Source organism: Anopheles gambiae, chromosome 2 (genome assembly GCF_943734735.2).
Source record: "Anopheles gambiae chromosome 2, idAnoGambNW_F1_1, whole genome shotgun sequence".
In the NCBI taxonomy this organism is placed as follows: Eukaryota; Metazoa; Arthropoda; class Insecta; order Diptera; family Culicidae; genus Anopheles; species Anopheles gambiae.
Genome location: NC_064601.1, coordinates 5,701,883 through 5,721,251, shown reverse-complemented (window position 1 = coordinate 5,721,251; position 19,369 = coordinate 5,701,883). Strand labels below are relative to the sequence as shown.

At 44.1% G+C, this 19,369-nt stretch overlaps 3 protein-coding genes and 1 long non-coding RNA gene across 4 annotated transcripts; 2 read left to right on the top strand and 2 right to left on the bottom strand.

Annotated features, from left to right (window-relative positions):
- Positions 1-762: 762 nt before the first annotated feature.
- Positions 763-2,915, top strand: LOC1281656 (pachytene checkpoint protein 2 homolog). The gene is made up of 3 exons (XM_321602.6): positions 763-1,126; positions 1,195-1,871; positions 1,960-2,915. The coding sequence occupies exons 1-3, from the start codon at positions 1,074-1,076 to the stop codon at positions 2,565-2,567; spliced, it is 1,338 nt and encodes a 445-aa protein (XP_321602.6). The 5' UTR covers positions 763-1,073; the 3' UTR covers positions 2,568-2,915.
- LOC133391016 (uncharacterized) lies at positions 2,619-3,316 on the bottom strand. The gene is made up of 3 exons (XM_061640587.1): positions 3,140-3,316; positions 2,937-3,074; positions 2,619-2,866 (listed from the first exon to the last, which is right to left on the bottom strand). Exons 1-3 carry the CDS (start codon positions 3,314-3,316, stop codon positions 2,642-2,644), a joined length of 540 nt encoding a protein of 179 aa, XP_061496571.1. The 3' UTR covers positions 2,619-2,641.
- A 121-nt stretch (positions 3,317-3,437) lies between these two features.
- On the bottom strand, positions 3,438-6,188 carry LOC5667554 (probable nuclear hormone receptor HR38). Its single transcript, XM_001689289.3, has 4 exons — positions 5,750-6,188; positions 5,583-5,669; positions 4,675-5,499; positions 3,438-4,579 (listed from the first exon to the last, which is right to left on the bottom strand). The coding sequence occupies exons 1-4, from the start codon at positions 5,778-5,780 to the stop codon at positions 4,269-4,271; spliced, it is 1,254 nt and encodes a 417-aa protein (XP_001689341.3). The 5' UTR covers positions 5,781-6,188; the 3' UTR covers positions 3,438-4,268.
- Positions 6,189-6,595: 407 nt separating this feature from the next.
- Positions 6,596-18,716, top strand: LOC133391129 (uncharacterized). Its single transcript, XR_009764623.1, has 2 exons — positions 6,596-7,573; positions 7,715-18,716. It is a non-coding gene; the product is annotated as an uncharacterized LOC133391129 (long non-coding RNA).
- The last annotated feature ends 653 nt before the right edge of the window (positions 18,717-19,369 follow it).

Genomic DNA, 19,369 nt, shown 5'->3' with positions numbered 1-19,369 from the left:
GTCTGAACTGCTCTGTGAATCTCATTGAATTAGCAGAATTTTTAATATTTTGCAAGTGTTACATACTGCTTCAGCACCGTTTTTACTGGCAGCAAGCGAACAAGACATCCGACACAAACGGACGTATATTTATTTTTTCATTATATGATTTATATGGGAAAGTACCGTCAGAAATCTCGAACAAACAAGAGAAACATCGTCTCGAACCTGTTAAATTCTCCATACCTTTTTCATCTGTTCATGGTGATCATACCAATAGAAATCTATTGTCTTGTTCGCATTCAATGCCGCCGTACACCACTCTCAATAAAATGAATAAATTTTGAGCCTTGGAAATGTATCCTTGGTGTAAAATAATGCTTACATAAAGGGTGTCCATTTTGCCCCGTTCGCCACTATACTAACAGCAATTTCGTTAGGCCACTGCCAGACACACCGAAAAATAACCGTAACGGAAAAAATGACAACCGAAAAGTAACGCTTGTTATTGTGAGTTTTATTCTTTTTAATGTGATAAAAATTATAGGAAAACTTAAGTTTGATTTGTGTTAAATTGATGTTTTGCAGTACAGAAGCATATTAGCAGCAATTTCGTTAGGATTTCGCTCGCCATTGGGTGGACCGGGAAATCGTTCAACCGAAAAAGGAAGCGTTACAATGCGTTATATTACAGCTTTCAATTTTTTCGTTAAAGTTGTTTTTTCGCTCTGTGCTGTGGCAGCTCGACCTGTAGGAATACCCGGAATACCTCTCCTTTTATTGTAAAAGAGTAAAAATTACGTTTTATAGGTGTTCAAAAATGATGTTTTCTTTTTTTGTAGTGTTTTCGCCACCCTGTGGCATGAGGGGAAGAATGCGACAATGCATGACATGTGTCACGATATTTCAATATGGCCGTTGTCATGAAACGGCTAAACGGGCAAGCATCGCAGTTGGTTTGTGATCAGGCAGGTACGCTCTGTCTGCAAAGCGGTTCGACTGCATTGGAAATACAGTGCGGTTGTTGATTTGTTAGGCATCAAAAGTGGTTGTTAGTCGCACCTAGACCATTACTATATACAACTCGCGTCAATATGAACGACATATCTGCGCCGACGATCAGGATAGAGGTGGCTTGCACCCGCGGGTAAGTGATGCAAAATCCGCAACCTAATGCAAATGGAAGGTAAAGCTGCTCTTATCACACTGGCACAGGTTTAACAAGTCGCAGCAAAGCTGTGAAGTGTACCAGCACGTGCACGACATCATAGAGGAGCGGGAAACGATTCGCATGGGTACCACCTTCACCATCCCGGTGCTGTCCGTGTTGCAGGTGGAGGTGTGTACCGACGTCGACCAGTATACGCCGCGATCGGCGCTCCAGTTTAACTTCTACGTGCTGCAGGACCAGGACGGTGTGACGGAAACCATTACCCATTGTGCCGAGGAGATGGAAATCTCACACCACATGCTGCTGCCGGCACGCGAACTGCACGGCCTGTGGGAGAGTTTGATCTACGAGGAGGGGATAAAGGACAGCGTGCTGGCGTTTGCCGAAACGTCGATGCTCTTCGCACGCAAGGGCGTGGACAAGAATCTGATCACATGCAACCGGCTGGCACTGTTTCACGGACCACCGGGGACGGGCAAGACGAGCCTGTGCAAAGCCATCGCCCAGAAGCTGTCGATACGGCTGAACGAGCAGTACCGACATGCCCATCTGGTGGAGATCAACAGTCACAGTTTGTTTTCGCGCTGGTTTTCCGAGAGCGGCAAGTTGGTGCAGAAGGTGTTCAGCGAAATCGTTGCCCTGCTGGAGGACGAACGATCCTTGGTTTGCGTGCTGGTGGACGAGATTGAATCGATCGCGTACGCCAGGGATCGGATCTCCTGTAAGTAAGCGACGGTGGAAAGCGGCAGCAATTGACAGGTTGCTATTCCTGTTCCCACCGTACCATTCTGATTTTCCTCTCATTTTAGCGAACGAACCGAGCGACAGTATACGGGTGGTGAACGCCGTGCTAACGCAGCTGGACCGGTTACGTCGCTTCCCGAACGTCTTTATCCTTGCCACATCCAACCTGACGGACAGCATCGATGCAGCATTCCTGGATCGAGCCGACTTCGTGCAGTACATTGGCCATCCGACGGAGCCGGCTATTTATGACATTTATCGCTCGGCACTGTACAACCTCCAAACCATCGGTATTGTGGAGAAGGAAGCGAACACTTCAAACCGGCGACTGTCGCAAACGGCGGCGAACACGACGGATGGTATACCGAGCTACGAGCAGGCGATCGATCCGGCTAGACCGAGCAGCACCATGCTGGACATTTTGCTGCAGGTCGTGAAGCTGTCGGCAGGACTGAGCGGACGCACGTTGCGCAAAATTCCGTTCCTCGCGCACGCCCTGTACGTGAAGAAGGAAACGGAAAGCGTGCTAAACTTTCTAACCGCTATGCGGCAAGCCATCCGTAAGGTGCGCAACGATAAGCGCTTGCTACTGGCCAAGGATCGTTCCGCCGCCGAAGAGGTTACGGACGTTTCCGAGAAAGAGTCAAACGGATCATGCATGTCCAAGTGGTAAAAAACATACGAATGGAAAGGGCCCTCCATTGCTGTATAATGAAAGCATGTGTTGTTGTTGTAAAGCAGATTTTGTTAGGAAATAAAAATACAATCAGCATACTCCCTGTGGACCGCACACGTTAAGCCGAGCAGCGGCATCAACCATACGGCAGCATGATGAACGACAAACGCTGTCCGGTAAAGGCTGTTGAAAACTGCGCTCAAACCACCATGAAATGCTATCGAATAGCAAGCGTCCAGCGGAAGCAGGGCAAGGCAAAGTGGGATCAGATATACCAGCTCTGCTACATGATGGTACTGCGAAGAAAAAAAAAGAAAAAATATTAAAAAAACTATTGTTACACAAGTTACAGCGGATCTTACTTACCTTCGATATTGCATGCCAAAGGTATAACTGCGCCAGCAGGCAGTGGATCTGCCAAATGATGAGCGTATAGTGCAACCATTGCTGTTCCTGAACGGTTCGTCGTGCCAGCAGACAGACAAACGTAGATATGCTGTTGATCTGTTTAAACAAACAACATTGAAAATGGGGGTTGGAAATGCAACTGCAAGGTGTAGAAAGCTTACCAAAAGCAGTATGCAACAGGAATGTAGAAAAATCCTCACATCTGCCGGTTCGGACGGTAACCAGCGCGAACAGAACGCCGACAATCGAGTGCCGGACGACAGTGGGATGAAGTTTAACGGATACGTCCAGTATTCGGCAGGTCGCCTACAAAACCGTGCCTCGAAGCTGAGCTTCATTTTTTCGCAGTAAGTGTGTCTCTCTCACCTGTTTCCACTTTAGAGGTGGCTCACCATTCCAACGGTTACTTTGATTAACGCTGCTGCGAGGCCCGCTCCCGCTAGACAAAAGAGGGAGGAGTGTGGTGCTTTCTTGCTTTGTTTTATTCGTTAGATTTTGTTTTACAGCGTTTCATATGTCTAAACGTTAAACTTAGTTTGTGTACGTACCGCTCCCTCTCCCGCCCGTTGCATGGCGAGAGAGGGCCGCCGGTAGTGCTTTAGTTCTTAGCTCATTCCAAATGTGTATCCCTGTTGTGTGTCCCTTTCCCCGTGTTTTTTGTGTGTTTCTACTACACCTTGTAAATGGGAGGGGGTCTATGATGGGGGTCATGAAAAAGGAAAAAAAAAACATTCAAACAGTACGTATCTAAAACAAAACAAAACAAATCTATGACTATTGCAGCGCGCCCTGCAGATATTTAATGAAAAGGGAAACCGAGTTTCATTTCTTCGATCCCGATGCCATCTCGCGTGGCAACCTTGGTGGCACACTCCGTTTGTCGACACTGATCGCTTCTAAGCATGCTTTGCTTTACTTTGCCCTTAGATCCGTGATCCACTACATTGCAACTAAATTCATATTCTCTCTCTCACTCTTGTACACACACACACTCACACCGGCAGCATCATTTCGTTGCAGATGTGTGCAATAATGAATGTTAGAGAAAATAGAATTAATAATCAACGCTTTGCTATTTGCCGTAGGCTGTCTGATTATAGTTTTGTGAAACACAATCAAACATTATTAAAAAAAAAAACACACACACACACACACAGGTGCAGAGTGTCGCAATCACCGCAAGGGGATGGTGGGTAATGAATGGGATAGGGGGATGTGTCCAAACAAATTCTGGTTCCGTTTAAACTCCCTGCCCTGGCATGCTGCACCGTACGCACACGTGGTTCACTACTATTCGAGAGAATCTACCTTGAGAATTAATGCACTATTGTCGCAGCTGATCGAGCTGACGGTACCGGGCGGTGCAGCGCCGACGACGGCAGTCGTGCTGGCACTGTTGCTCGTCCCCAAAGGCGAGTGCAGGATCGGTTGCAGTGACTGTGTCTGCTGCTGTTGCTGCTGCTGCAATGCCTGGTGGCTGCTGTTGGTCTGTTGGTTTCGTTTCGTTTTAACCTTCGCATGCCGCTTGTGCGACCGTTCGATGGCATCCTTCATCTCGGTCACGTACTCGTCGTACTTCATCTTGTCCTTAAACCAAGCGACTACAAGCGAAGGGAAATGGAAAATAATAATAATAAAACAAATGCCCTGCGCTCGACGCGCAATTTCCTCTCCCGTAATGTAATGTTATGCTCACCGTACAGCGAATCGCTAAACAGCACGACCGAGGAAAGCTTAAACTTTTTGCCGGTGTCCCACGTAACCGCATCCAGCACCTCGTCGCTGACGATCGACGTTAGCGCGTTGATGACGATGTTTTGGTCACAGTCCAGTCTTATTTTGGTGAGATGCTCGAACAGCTTGTTGTACAGCGACTCGTCGCCGCAGATGCTCTTGTTCAGCTCGATCAGCTCTTTGAGCGTACGGATCGGGAACTTGAAGCACGATTCAAGCTCCACACCCTGGGGTACCGTTTGCTGCTGGTGCTGCTGCTGATGGTGCTGCTGCTGCTGTGGCTGTTGCTGCTGATGATGGTGTTGCTGAATTACTTGATTCGCCTCGACCGCCGTCAGCTGTCCACCGGATGCAGTCGTCAGTGTTGCGCCAGTCTCTTGCTTTATCGTCGTCAGACGACTTAGACTCTGTTCGGCAACTACCTTCAGCAGCTCCTCGATGTTGGACAGCTTCCGAAGGATGAGTTTGATGTCCTCCGACTGGCTGCTGCTGCTTTGGCATGCTAGGTTGGCATTGCTGCTGCTGCTGCTGCTACTCGCCACCAGACCGGTGTGCGTCTGGCCTAGCGATATGATGTGTTGCTGGGGCTGCAGCTGCACCGTGTGGTTGCTGGCCACCCCGACCGTCTGTAGCGAGTTGCCGCTGGGGCAGGTTGTACTATTACTATTGCTGTTCGACGCGATGCCGACCAGCGTGGAGGAGGAGGACGGTTCCTGGTGCCGGACGCGTCGCAGCTCCTCCGAGTCCATGCTGTGCTCGTCGTCATAGTCATGGTCACCTGACGTAGCTACAAGGGAAACAAAATAGACAACGGGCCAAATTAGCAAACGTTAGGCCACGCAAACTCGGCCATTGGAAACACACACTCACAAGGCTTCTCATCGTGCTTGTCCTTGTCTCGGAACTTTTTGATTATGATGTGTATATCGTCCGAGATGGGGATTCGTTTCTTTTTCGCTGTGGAGAAGGAAAAAACGGGGAAACTCGTAAATACAAAACATCACAGCGAAATGTGAAAGCGCAAGAGCACGGCTTACATGTGGTGGCATAGTTGTGGCAATTGTCCATACTTTATGTTACGCCCAAATGCAGTTGCACCGTGTGGGTTTAGCGACGTTGCTGTTGCTAGGGTTGTTTTGGTTTCAGTGCGAGACAGAATGCATCCGCCCGCCGCTGCGTCCGTGCCGTGCTGCCGCAGCACCAACCATATAGACTGGGCGCGAAATGGGGCACCCTGTACACTTCCGCTTGCTGTCTGCCCGAGGTCGTACTTTTCGGCTGGTGGGGTTTTATTACAGAACGTGCAAGCAATGCGTTTTAGGCGACGAGGCTAGCACATTGGAAAATTTCGGGCTTCTTCACGGCAGCAAAACACGCAGGAATGGGTGTTGCAAATTGATCAACAAACTTCTTCCATTCACCAAATGGCGCTGTCAAAAAGCTGCTTTGGCTGTCAAAAACCACGGGGGTAGGACTGTCACAAATGTAGATCCATTTTCTATTTCCAGCCAATGAGGCGACGCTCTGGCATCAATCGAACAAGATTCATTCAAAAAATTCAGATTTTTTTGTATGGAAAACCGTGCCGACTAAAATGCACAAGTTCAATAGTTGGCAGGGATTCGAAGTTCAACTAGTGAGCTCGGACTATACAAGGGGGTACACTATCAGACACTGTCGAACAAATTAAATAAACATCTTGTTGAAAACGACACATTGTTTCTGTCTGTGATGTTCGATATCCATCTATGCTGAGCATACCTTGACTGTCAAACAGTTTTAATTAACATTTAATCAAATCAAACAATCAATCATACGTAGAATATATAAAATCCCATCTGTATAATATGTCCACCTTGGCAGAGATCGTACCTTTAGTTTAAGTACCGTATTAAAATATTGCCGTCTCGTTCTAACAACCTTGACGTAAAATGTCATATGAACTGTCAAAAAAATAAAATATAGAAAAGCTAATCTACATTGAAGATTCGGATAGAAAACAGGTGTTTTAAGATTTATGAAATTTACACATAACATAAAATATAGAGGTTTGAGACGTATACAAATATTTCCTGTTTACCAACTTGAAAAAAAAAAACAATTGTTTGCGAACTTGACTATAGCTGCAAATGTTTGTCACGATTGAAGAGCTGTCAATTTTATGCGCACGGTTGAGCCGCCCGCCGGTTAATCCGTCCCCGGATAATCGACGTTCTACTTTGGTTTTGTAGGTCTTATTTGATTGGTGTCCGAGCACCGCCTCATTTTCAAAATAGTTGAAATAAGACAGTGGCCTACCCTCGACTGACAGTCGTTGATTGACTGCTGGTTTGACGTCTGGGGAGCGAAAGCGAACCAGCCTCATGTACGATTTCAGATTCTGCCAATAGCATTCTGAAACAACGCGTGTTAACAACACAGTTGACTTCGCGTCCTTTTAACAAATAATAGTGCCCTCCTGCCGCTCAAAAAATAATGGAAATAAGTTTGTGTACATGTGTGTGTGATGGTGATAATGGTGGCATCTGCTCATAGCATTGTACCTGGTCTGGTAGATGGCTACTGTACCTTCACGATGAAGACGGTCACCAATCCGACACCAAGCCGCTTATCTTTCCCGAGGTTTGCTCACGGATACACGAAAACGCACACCTTTGCAGTCTAGACGCGATCGGACGCAGCCGGATGGAGTACGTATCGACGGCCACGATGAATTGCCTGCTGCTGGATGACCCGCGAAGCTCGTCATCCGTTGCCTTCCGGCGATGCTGAGGTGAGGTTGGGAGGAAGTCTTCGTCCGGCCCTCGAGTAGCGTCTTTCGCTTCTAAGCCACACGCTATCGTTCGCGCCAACTTGTAAAGGTGAAGTATGAATATCCTGTTTGTGCTGCACGATCGTACGATACTTTGACCGCTAGCATTCGTATCCGTGTGGCATAACTAAATGTGCATTTTTTGGTCGCTTCGACGCCGTGTAATCTGCTCGAAACCTACGTTTTAAAGGATCGTAAAACACCCCCTCGCCACCTCAGCCATCTTTGACGAGGATAAGGACCGTGTGCGAAAACGACGAAACAGATAGACGTGGGACATGGAAAAAGTAAGGAAGAGGCTTGAAAAAAAAGAGCAAAGGCAGGATGGCATCGGTTGGGATCGGGCATGTTGGGTCAAACTACGAGAGGGATGCTAAAAGTGGAAGAGTATAGGGAAAGGAGGGTTTCTGGCACGCAGGTATAAATGAAGAACAAAAAAAAAGAATAATGAAAAGCCAAGCCGGTTGCTGCTGTCCAAGGCTAAAGTCATAAACTGATGATCCACGAGCGAAAAGCAGCACGAAGCAAAAGCAAAAATCAAGAAGGGTACAAACAAAAAGAAACAGACAGCGTCTGGATGGAAGCATTCCTCGATGCTATGGATGCTGACGAAATGGTCCGCGAACGCGCTCCGTATGTAATATTCTCGACATTGTGCTTTATTAACAAATCTTACAAACCTTGGGTTAGCAAACAACCGATCGCTTATAGTTTATTTTTGAAATAACGACTATCGGTTATACAGATTCGTAACAGACTAGCTACTCGTTATCATTAGTGGAGACGCAAAATGTAGATGTAGATGCAGACGAAAGCTGTAGTAGAACAGATTATGCGTTGTAGGCCACCAGATAATCAGAAGACGGTTAAAGCGTGCTACCACTGTTTGTCTCGTTCTAGTTCGCCCGTCGATCATTTTGGGGCCGGTAGTTCTAGGTGTGTTGAAATAGTTGGAGTAGTGCGAAAACAGCAATAAGGCGAAAGTTTTAGTTCAGCCGCTGAACCTATCCTCCATCATAATCGCAACACGCCTTCACCGTGTACAACCGGCAATAGATGGTAAATGTGGCTTCGCATATAATACTGTTCTTCTTCCTAGTTTTCCATCGCCATCGTCCATGGCAAGAATGCGAACTTCTTTCGGATAGTTCTCGAGTTGTGTCTGCTTCTACAGAATGTTACCTGCGTACCGGACAATCCAACCAATCGTCCTTTGTAGCCTTTCCAATCGGCAAACACGTTCATACCGGATAGGTAGTAGCCAGATGTTACAGTTTTTCGCGTGAAGATTTACCTGCCGTATCTCTTCTGACGTGTCTCTGCTCTTGTACCGCTGTGATTCCATCAAAGTCGAAGTTCGGCCTTCATTTAGGAAATGTAAGTGGCTTCAGTGGCACCTCCTTAGCTTTCCGACCGATGAGTGTACACTAAGGTTCTCCCGCATCGTCGAATATCCTCGAATATAAGACGCATGCATTCGCGTGCCGTCTTGCATCGACATTCGCCAATGCGCAGGTCTTCTATAGCCGAAAGCTGATCAATCTAGCTACGCCAATCTCTCAACTGCGTGTCATTAATCTCCTCATCCGACTGCGTGCCAGTTCGCCATAGATCCTGCCGTGAATCACGAACATCGCGAGCAGCCCAAGAGGATCATAAAGTGCAATACCGCAATACCTCTCTTTTAAACAAGCGACTCGTCATAACCAGACTCAGGGTTATCGACTACATACTCCCATTCCCTCTGCGTATTGCCCTCTAATTTGAGCACAATTTACTGTGTGAGCAAAATGCTCCAACCATAAGGCCTTTCATCCAATTGCCCTAGCATTTTCGCATGCGTTTCACCACAATTAATCAATGGGCGAATTCTCACCCAGTTGGGATTTTTCATCTTAGAAAACAAAATAAGCTCGTTCACGTGCTTCTTCTTGATAAGATACTTATTTTTCCACTAATGCCGACCAAGCTTGCACTGTGGTCAACGGTTCATCTTTCAAAAAACTTTTGAGGTAAAAAACCCCTTTTCTGTGTTTGACAATGCACTGTTTTTGTGAACCACCCCGGAGTGTGTGCTGTTCGTCTTCTTAAATCTTAAATTTTAGGTTAGAAAGCAAGCGATTGCTTATAGTTAATGGGTCAATTACCGACTATCGGTTGCTGATTTAACCTAACTACTCGATAGCATTATGTTCTTCTGAGTAGAGTTGGCATTCTGCCTTTGTAAGCATTTCCATGCGGCACTCACAAGTCCAACTTGACTGTCGTCGACGCACAGCCCGACTCTATTGACGATCAAATCTATCGTGTCCAGAAGATGTTGAAATTCATCGAAACTCTAGCTTGGAGGCGCATACGCGCACTGCACTGTACTTTCGAAGCTGGTACTTTGAATTAAGCTTTTGGCTAAATCGTGTATAGACCATTTTTTATTTAATTCCCAAGATGTCACAATATACATTTTTTTCGCAGCAAGGAGAAGCGCACCAAACCAAACGTTCTGCGATCGTGAAACCGATCGCGTTTAATTGGCGGCAGATAGAAATCATTTTGTTCGCATACTGTTCAGTGGATCCACAGCTCTCAGAGTCGGTTCTTATTAGCTTATAAAGCAGATCTCGCGCTAAGCCCGTTTCTTCAAACGCTTCTTCCACGCTTCTTGAGCTGCTCGTGTATCCTTTACATGGTAATAATTATGCAGTTCTAACAGTAATATTATTCTACCTCGCGCTTTCTTATCTTTTACGGGGTTCACGGCGTCTACTGTTCCGTCGGCTTTCACAACAGGCTCGACGGCGTCCCTCGAGGCGATTGTGCAGGCCAATTCATGACGTCAATTTTGTGATCAACAAACCTTTTTTTAACCGCTTTTGCGGTATGTTTCGGATCATTGTCATGCATGAATTGCCATTTCAGTGGTATCTCCCACTCTGCAAGAGGCAGCATGACAGTTTGGATGATGTCTTAGTATCTGTGTTGGTCCATGATATATTTTATCCAAAAGATAGGACCGACACCGTACCAAGAGAAACATCCCAAAACCATGATGTTGCCTCCGCCGTGCTTCACGGTTTTTACAGTGTACTGTGGCCGGAAGGCGGTATACAATGGACGACGCAACCAGCGTTTCCCATCCGAACCTACCAAATTCACTTTGGACTCATCCAACCACAGTACATTTCGCCACTTGTTCAGGTTTTCACCTGCCCAGTCGTAGTGCTCTTGAGCAAGCTGCAACCGGGCTTGAACTGTTTTGGATCGGTCAAGTATTTCCGCGGATTTGGAGCGGAGCTTTCTCAACTCTTTAAGAATTGGAGAGGTCCAGTTCCTCCCCTCAAATCCGCCGTTCCTAAAAATATCCCTTACATCAAGCGATATCTGACACGCCGCTTCTTCTTCCGTCTTGAAGCTGTCCAGATAGTCGCCAACGTAAGTGCTTTCGATAATTCCCTCCATTGTATAGGCATTGATGTTTGCGGATCTCTTCGATGAGTTTCGGAGTGTGTGCTGTTCGTCTTTTTAAATCTTAGGTTAGAAAGCAAGCGATTGCTTATAGTTAATGGGTCAAATACCGACTATCGGTATCCGACTTAACCTAGTTACTCGTTATTACTGTGCTCTTTTGAGTAGAGTTGGCATTCTGCCCTAATAAGTATTTCCATTATGATAAGTCGTGCGGAAATAGCCACCAATGGTGTCAATCTTTGCATCCCCTTCTAAGTCGTCTACCAAATGATCGCGTAGGAATTCCATTTCTTCAATTTGTTCCGTTAGCGGGGTTGTCTCATTGTTCTCCAAATATTGTTTTAACATATCTTTACGTGCTAGGTACTTCTTCTGACATTATGCCACGGTCGGTGAAAGTTGTATCTGTACAGCGACTGTTGCTTGTCCACTTTTCTGCTCTGTAGATACCAGGCAGAATGGAAAAATCGTGGGAATTTAATTCTTCGTCAATTATAAATTATTTATCTTCTTTCACAGATAGTGTGAAAAATTGGAATGTTCGTTCACTGGACGGCTCTGGTTTTTGGTTTCTTACGATCGTGGATAAGTTTTCCCCTAGTCCTTCTATGTACCGGGTTGTTTATTGAAAAACGTCAGCCACGGCAGCCACCAATCGGTAGCGAAAACCGCGTGGACAAGCCTCTCCTCCACCCTAAAACGGCCACGAGCCGTTCTTTCGATCCTTTATGGCGTTCCGTGGGTGTGAGCAATTTATTTTATTCTCTGAAACGGAGGTACAAATTTTAGATGTTGTTGGAGGCGCTCTTAAACACTTGCTCTCCTATCTCTTAGCTAAGCCTGATCGTACCGAACACTCTCCGAACGTGATGCAGCGGTGGTGTTAGGAAGAATTCTCATCTTGTGCTCGAGTGGAATCTCTTCCTCTTCTAGGCTGCTCGCTATCGTTCGATGTCGTTGCGGTGTCGTTCAGACAAAGTCTTCATCTGGCGGTGAGTTGTGTATTCCTTCTATGGATCGTTCTAAGTTTATAGAACAGCATCTTTAGCCAACATGGACACTTTGTTCTAACACAAAATAGAGTCAAAGATGCGCATTCCAGCAATCCGACCACGTACAAGAACCGTGCTGTCGATCGTTTGTTGCGAGCTACCTGTATGGAATATACATTAAAACACGAATTAATAATCATCTATAATTATTACATTTATAATGTAATTTTAATTATAATAATACCTCGCGAGAGATATATATTAAAACTAACCTTCACAAAAGGACGCTTCATTTTTTATGACTTTTTATTTTTTTTGGGACAGCTACCAGCTACACTAAATCACGATGAGGATCTCACGTGCCTCAGCAATGATTTCGTTCTTTACAGTTCTAATGAGTTGCGGGTACATTGGCTCATTTTCGAAGCACTCAAAAAGTTTGATCCCGTGTTTTATAACAGATAAACGGATCAATCGATTTCCAAAATATTTGTTTGTTTATTGAAAATCGTCAGCCACGGCAGCCACCAATGGCAAGCGAAAACCGCGTGAACAAGCCTCTCCTCCACCCTAAAACGGCGACGAGACGTGCTGTCGATACTGTATGGCGTTCCGTGGGCGTGAGCAATTTATTTTATTCTCTGAAACGGAGGTACAAATTTTAGATGTTGTTGGAGGCGCTCTTAAACACTTGCTCTCCTATCTCTTAGCTAAGCCTGATCGTACCGAACACTCTCCGAACGTGATGCAGCGGTGGTGTTAGGAAGAATTCTCATCTAGTGCTCGAGTGGAATCTCTTCCTCTTCTAGGCTGCCCGCTATCGTTCGATGTCGTTGCGGTGTCGTTCAGACAAAGTCTTCATTATTACACTTATAATGTAATTTTAATTATAATAATACCTCGCGAGAGATATATATTAAAACTAACCTTCACAAAAGGACGCTTCATTTTTTATGACTTTTTATTTTTTTCTTTTTGTTTATTTTTCTATAACAAAAAACTTTGAGGTCTTCGTGGCGTACCGGAACGATGAAAAACCAGCAGCTGCAGCTACCAGACAGCTGCTTTTCTTCCTTTCTTTCTTTCCAAAACACTTTTCTTTCTTTCTTTTTGTTTATTTTTATATAACAAAAAACTTTGAGGCCTTCGTGGCGTACCGGAACCACGATGAGGATCTCACGTGCCTCAGCAATGATTTCGCTCTTTACAGTTCTAATGAGTTGCGGGTACATTGGCTCATTTTCGAAGCACTCAAAAAGTTTGATCCGGTGTTTTATAACAGATAAACGGATCAATCGATTTCCAAAATATTTGATTGTTTATTGAAAATCGTCAGCCACGGCAGCCACCAATAGCAAGCGAAAACCGCGTGAACAAGCCTCTCCTCCACCCTAAAACGGCGACGAGACGTGCTGTCGATCCTTTATGGCGTTCCGTGGGCGTGAGCAATTTATGTTGTTGGAGGCGCTCTTAAACACTTGCTCTCCTATCTCGTAGCTAAGCCTGATCGTACCGAACGCTCTCCGAACGTGATGCAGCGGTGGTGTTAGGAAGAATTCTCATCTAGTGCTCGAGTGGAATCTCTTCCTCTTCTAGGCTGCTCGCTATCGTTCGATGTCGTTGCGGTGTCGTTCAGACAAAGTCTTCATCTGGCGGTGAGTTGTGTATTCCTTCTATGGATCGTTCTAAGTTTATAGAACAGCCTCTTTAGCCAACATGGACACTTTGTTCTAACACAAAATAGAGTCAAAGATGCGCATTCCAGCAATCCGACCACGTACAAGAACCGTGCTGTCGATCGTTTGTTGCGAGCTATCTGTATGGAATATACATTAAAACACGAATTAATAATCATCTATGATTATTACACTTATAATGCAATTTTAATTATAATAATACCTCGCGAAAGATATATATTAAAACTAACCTTTCACAAAAGGACGCCTCATTTTTTATGACAACACGACAGCTTGACAGCTTGACAGTGGGCCACGAGGCGAGTTTGACAATTTGACGGACCTAAGCGGTATAACAGTTTGCTGACCAATTCGAGCTCCAAGATTCGAAAGTAAAATTAAAAACGAACTTCCGGTTTGATTCAATTAAAAAAAATATATTCTAAATCTAAAAACTCTGTGTTAAATTCAGTAAGAATCGTATAAAACAGTTAAATTAATTTTAGAGGCAAACTCTAAAACATTAATGCAAACCTCTGTGCCGATATATTTCAACCCTCGAAGCCGGTAGTGTAAACTATTGTTTTCATAGGAGTCCGCTGTACGTGTGATACTCGAGATACGCAATTGTGCTCGGTACCGTACTATAATAATCAGATAATTAATGTAATGCTAAACTAACGCGCTAACCGTTAGCCAAAAATCTGGAAGCCACGGCGCCACCAATCGCAACCTAAAAGGGGCGAGGACAAGCCTCCCATCTATCCGAACAAAAAGACTTTTCTTTCTTTCTTTTTTTATTTTTATATAAAAAGACTTTGAGGTCTAGCTCATTCGCTTCTTTAACAAGAAGACGAGCCGTGCTGCTAACAACTTTACTTTTATTTATTTTTACAATAAAAAAAACCGTACTGTCGATTGTTGGTAGCGTTCCGGAGGGATGCGGAAACACAGCCCGTTCCCGCTGCTGAAAGGTAACCAGCTACCAGCTACCAGCAACCTTCCAGCAATCCAGCAAAAAATGATCGCGTAGGAATTCCATTTCTTCAATTTGTTCCGTTAGCGGGGTTGTCTCATTGTTCTCCAAATATTGTTTGCGCATTCCAGCAATCCGACCACGTACAAGAACCGTGCTGTCGATCGTTTGTTGCGAGCTACCAGCTACACTAAATCACGATGAGGATCTCACGTGCCTCAGCAATGATTTCGCTCTTTACAGTTCTAATGAGTTGCGGGTACATTGGCTCATTTTCGAAGCACTCAAAAAGTTTGATCCGGTGTTTTATAACAGATAAACGGATCAATCGATTTCCAAAATATTTGATTGTTTATTGAAAATCGTCAGCCACGGCAGCCACCAATAGCAAGCGAAAACCGCGTGAACAAGCCTCTCCTCCACCCTAAAACGGCGACGAGACGTGCTGTCGATCCTTTATGGCGTTCCGTGGGCGTGAGCAATTTATGTTGTTGGAGGCGCTCTTAAACACTTGCTCTCCTATCTCGTAGCTAAGCCTGATCGTACCGAACGCTCTCCGAACGTGATGCAGCGGTGGTGTTAGGAAGAATTCTCATCTAGTGCTCGAGTGTAATCTCTTCCTCTTCTAGGCTGCTCGCTATCGTTCGATGTCGTTGCGGTGTCGTTCAGACAAAGTCTTCATCTGGCGGTGAGTTGTGTATTCCTTCTATGGATCGTTCTAAGTTTATAGAACAGCCTCTTTAGCCAACATGGACACTTTGTTCTAACACAAAATAGAGTCAAAGATGCGCATTCCAGCAATCCGACCACGTACAAGAACCGTGCTGTCGATCGTTTGTTGCGAGCTATCTGTATGGAATATACATTAAAACACGAATTAATAATCATCTATAATTATTACATTTATAATGTAATTTTAATTATAATAATACCTCGCGAAAGATATATATTAAAACTAACCTTCACAAAAGGACGCCTCATTTTTTATTACAACACGACAGCTTGACAGCTTGACAGTGGGCCACGAGGCGAGTTTGACAATTTGACGGACCTAAGCGGTATAACAGTTTGCTGACCAATTCGAGCTCCAAGATTCGAAAGTAAAATTAAAAACGAACTTCCGGTTTGATTCAATTAAAAAAAATATATTCTAAATCTAAAAACTCTGTGTTAAATTCAGTAAGAATCGTATAAAACAGTTAAATTAATTTTAGAGGCAAACTCTAAAACATTAATGCAACCCTCTGTGCCGATATATTTCAACCCTCGAAGCCGGTAGTGTAAACTATTGTTTTCATAGGAAGCCGCTGTACGTGTGAAACTCGAGATACGCAATTGTGCTCTGTACCGTACTATAATAATCAGATAATTAATGTAATGCTAAACTAACGCGCTAACCGTTAGCCAAAAATCTGGAAGCCACGGCGCCACCAATCGCAACCTAAAAGGGGCGAGGACAAGCCTCCCATCTATCCGAACAAAAAGACTTTTCTTTCTTTCTTTTTTTATTTTTATATAAAAAGACTTTGAGGTCTAGCTCATTCGCTTCTTTAACAAGAAGACGAGCCGTGCTGCTAACAACTTTACTTTTATTTATTTTTACAATAAAAAAAACCGTACTGTCGATTGTTGGTAGCGTTCCGGAGGGATGCGGAAACACAGCCCGTTCCCGCTGCTGAAAGGTTACCAGCTACCAGCTACCAGTAACCTTCCAGCAATCCACACGTACACGTACACGAACCGTGCTTTCGATCCTTCGTGGCGTACCGGGACCACTTTAGGGAAATTATACGGTTCCCTAACACTAGCACAGGGGCTTCGGATGAGCTTCAGAAAGGCGTCTTACTCCGTTGAGGTTCAGGATACAAGAGCTAACGAAAATCGAACAACACAATCATGGAATTGATAAACACAATTATGCGCTTTTTTCAAATGTCTTCAGATACCATCAAGAAATCCTACAGACATCCGAAACGCCGTCTCAAAATACACTAGCGTATTTAGCCCACCACGAAAAATAATTTGTGATTTAGAAACTACATTTAGAAGAAGCCTTCAGCTACAAACTTTCTCTTCCGAATCCAATGGCCAAGTAGAGCAAACGCACAGTACCATTAAAGAACCGATCAATACAAACAAACAAACATTCGGAGATTTTAGTTCACCAGAGTTAGTGAACATGGTAACAGCCTTATACAACGATAACTGCACACTCCGCTATTGGGTTCGCCGCTAACGAAATATTATTCAACTGATTGAATACAACAGAATAAAACCATTTTCACATTTCAACATAAGAGATGAAGAACGCTTACAATAAAGTATCTTAAAAAAATACAAAACACCCATAGAGACATGTAAAGATACAATGACAATAAGGCAAACCCATCAGAAATAGAGACAGAGAAGGCAGTCTACGTAAAGAAAGGTGTAAAAAAACATAAGATCCCAGATTCAATGCGAAAACATGTATGAATATCAATAACAATAGGGCAGTACCAATAGACATAACAGTCGAGAACAACAAAAACAAATTTAACGATCAAAATCATCATTTTATTGTCATTACGGAAGTAACCAATAACTAAAGTAATCATAAAAAGAAAGGAAAAAAGCAATCATCGCTAATCCTACCAACATTAGCATTACTTAAAATGAAAAGCTACGGCCAAGAAATAGAAATTACGTTTTTAAATAGGCAACCATTATTGTTTTGTCAAAACCAAATCATGTAGAATACATTTCGGAACATGAAAATTATATTAACACACTAATAACCCATCTGTGGATATGCGAAACAACTAACAATTACATTTAATGAACTAAATCGTGTGAAGATTAAACAATTGTACTCGAACTTTATACAAATAGTACCAAAACATTGACTTAGCTGAAGCATCGAACTCATCGGTCAACCGTGGAAGTGGATAACTGGCAGTCCAGGTCGTTGAATATTTGCGTCTGATTAACGCAACAATGAACAAGCTGGTTGACGGCAACGACCTCCAATTTAGAATCAATGAGAGCAGTTTAACAAACGTTTGCAATCCTCACCAACTCCAAAGACGAGATAATTAAGAGAAAACATCCGCATTCTACTGACATTGAAGCTATCAAGAGCCCATATTTAACATCAACGGCATGATTCACCTCATAGAATTCATCCAAAACACAGCAGTTTGGGTACACGAATCTGTTACCAACAGTAAACTCCTCACAGCACCACACGAGATGAGTTTGATACGTTCCACACTACCAGAACAAGGCGCCGGGATAGACATTCCCAGTACATCCCAGTTAGAAACAGAACAAGCTTCAGAGCTGTAGCTGAACATCTAATATTACTGAATAATGGTAACAGCATCAGCTAACGGAGCAAATGCGTTCCTAACAATAGAACAATCCATGGGATCTATTTGATCCATGGGAGTTCTCCAACTGCACAGTTATAATTGGGAAAGATACACCTTCTCATCAAAAACGCCTTCGATTACATCGGAACCATATTGAGTGCCCAAGCAGCAATACCGCCAAATACCAATAACCTTTGGCAACAATGTCATTAATAGGATACGTTAAGCTTCTGCAATTCAGCAACATCGATTACTGGAAGTGGAGTATACCGGGAGGAACACTGAATCCCATCGTAACAATGCTTACGTTCACATTTTACCTCGTTATTTACTGCAGAAGAACAATAGGGACCATCGATAGAGCATTAAACTCTAAGAAAAGGCGAATTGCAAAGCGATACCTTAAACGCGTCTTCACCCGCCGGAGGAGTTACGTGCCCAGCTACTGCCACGTGTGCACGCGCTCCCTAGCAACAGTAACGCAACACCAATGTGCTGCGTATCCGGCAACAGCAACCTGATTGCTAACCTGACGCATAATCGATCGAACCAGCCAACAAGCCAGCCAACCAGCCAGCCAACCAGCCAGCCAACCAGCCAGCCAACCAGCCAGCCAACCAGCCAACCAGCCAGCCATCCAGCCAGCCAACCAGCCAGTCAACCGACCCGTCAGCGAGCCAACAGTTCGTGAAACACTCCATGAGTAAAGAATAAAGTTTTTTAAAACTAATGTTCTCGCATGTGTCTTTAATTACATTATAATTCGAAAATGTTACATTCTTTCCTTTGATTAAATGGTCTATTTTTATAAAAACAGGAAAAGAATAATTCAGCGTTTCCAGAAAACTGATGTCAACCAGATTTATATGTGTAAACAATTGATAGACCGCATGTCCTTGGAACAATTTGTTCGAGAAATGTGCCACAGATTCGTCGCATTGCATCCGTTAAATTCAGGAAATATCAACGTTTTGAAGAATCATTCCGTAGTCTTGGCATTATTTAAGAACGATTCGGGAAAGTGTCTCTCCGTCTTGAGATAAAGTGTGTAAAAACCTCCATAGTCAGCGCTTCTCAAGCACTGAAGGTAAGTTAGTAGGTCGTATTAAATGGAACAAGACTGAGAATGTGTACCGATCTGACGAAGGGAGCGATCGCATTAATCCGTTTACACTACAGCAGGCAGAAGCGAAGGTAAGTGAATTGAATATAAACTATTCCTAACACCATCCCTTATTACTTAGTCGCTAGAATTGGTTAAGCCTAGGTGTGGACCATTAAATCTCCCGATGGACAGGTCTTGAGCATACTCATTGAATTCACCGGAACGATCTATAAGTTCTACAACGTTTCTGCTCGTTTATTTAGATCATGACATGTGGA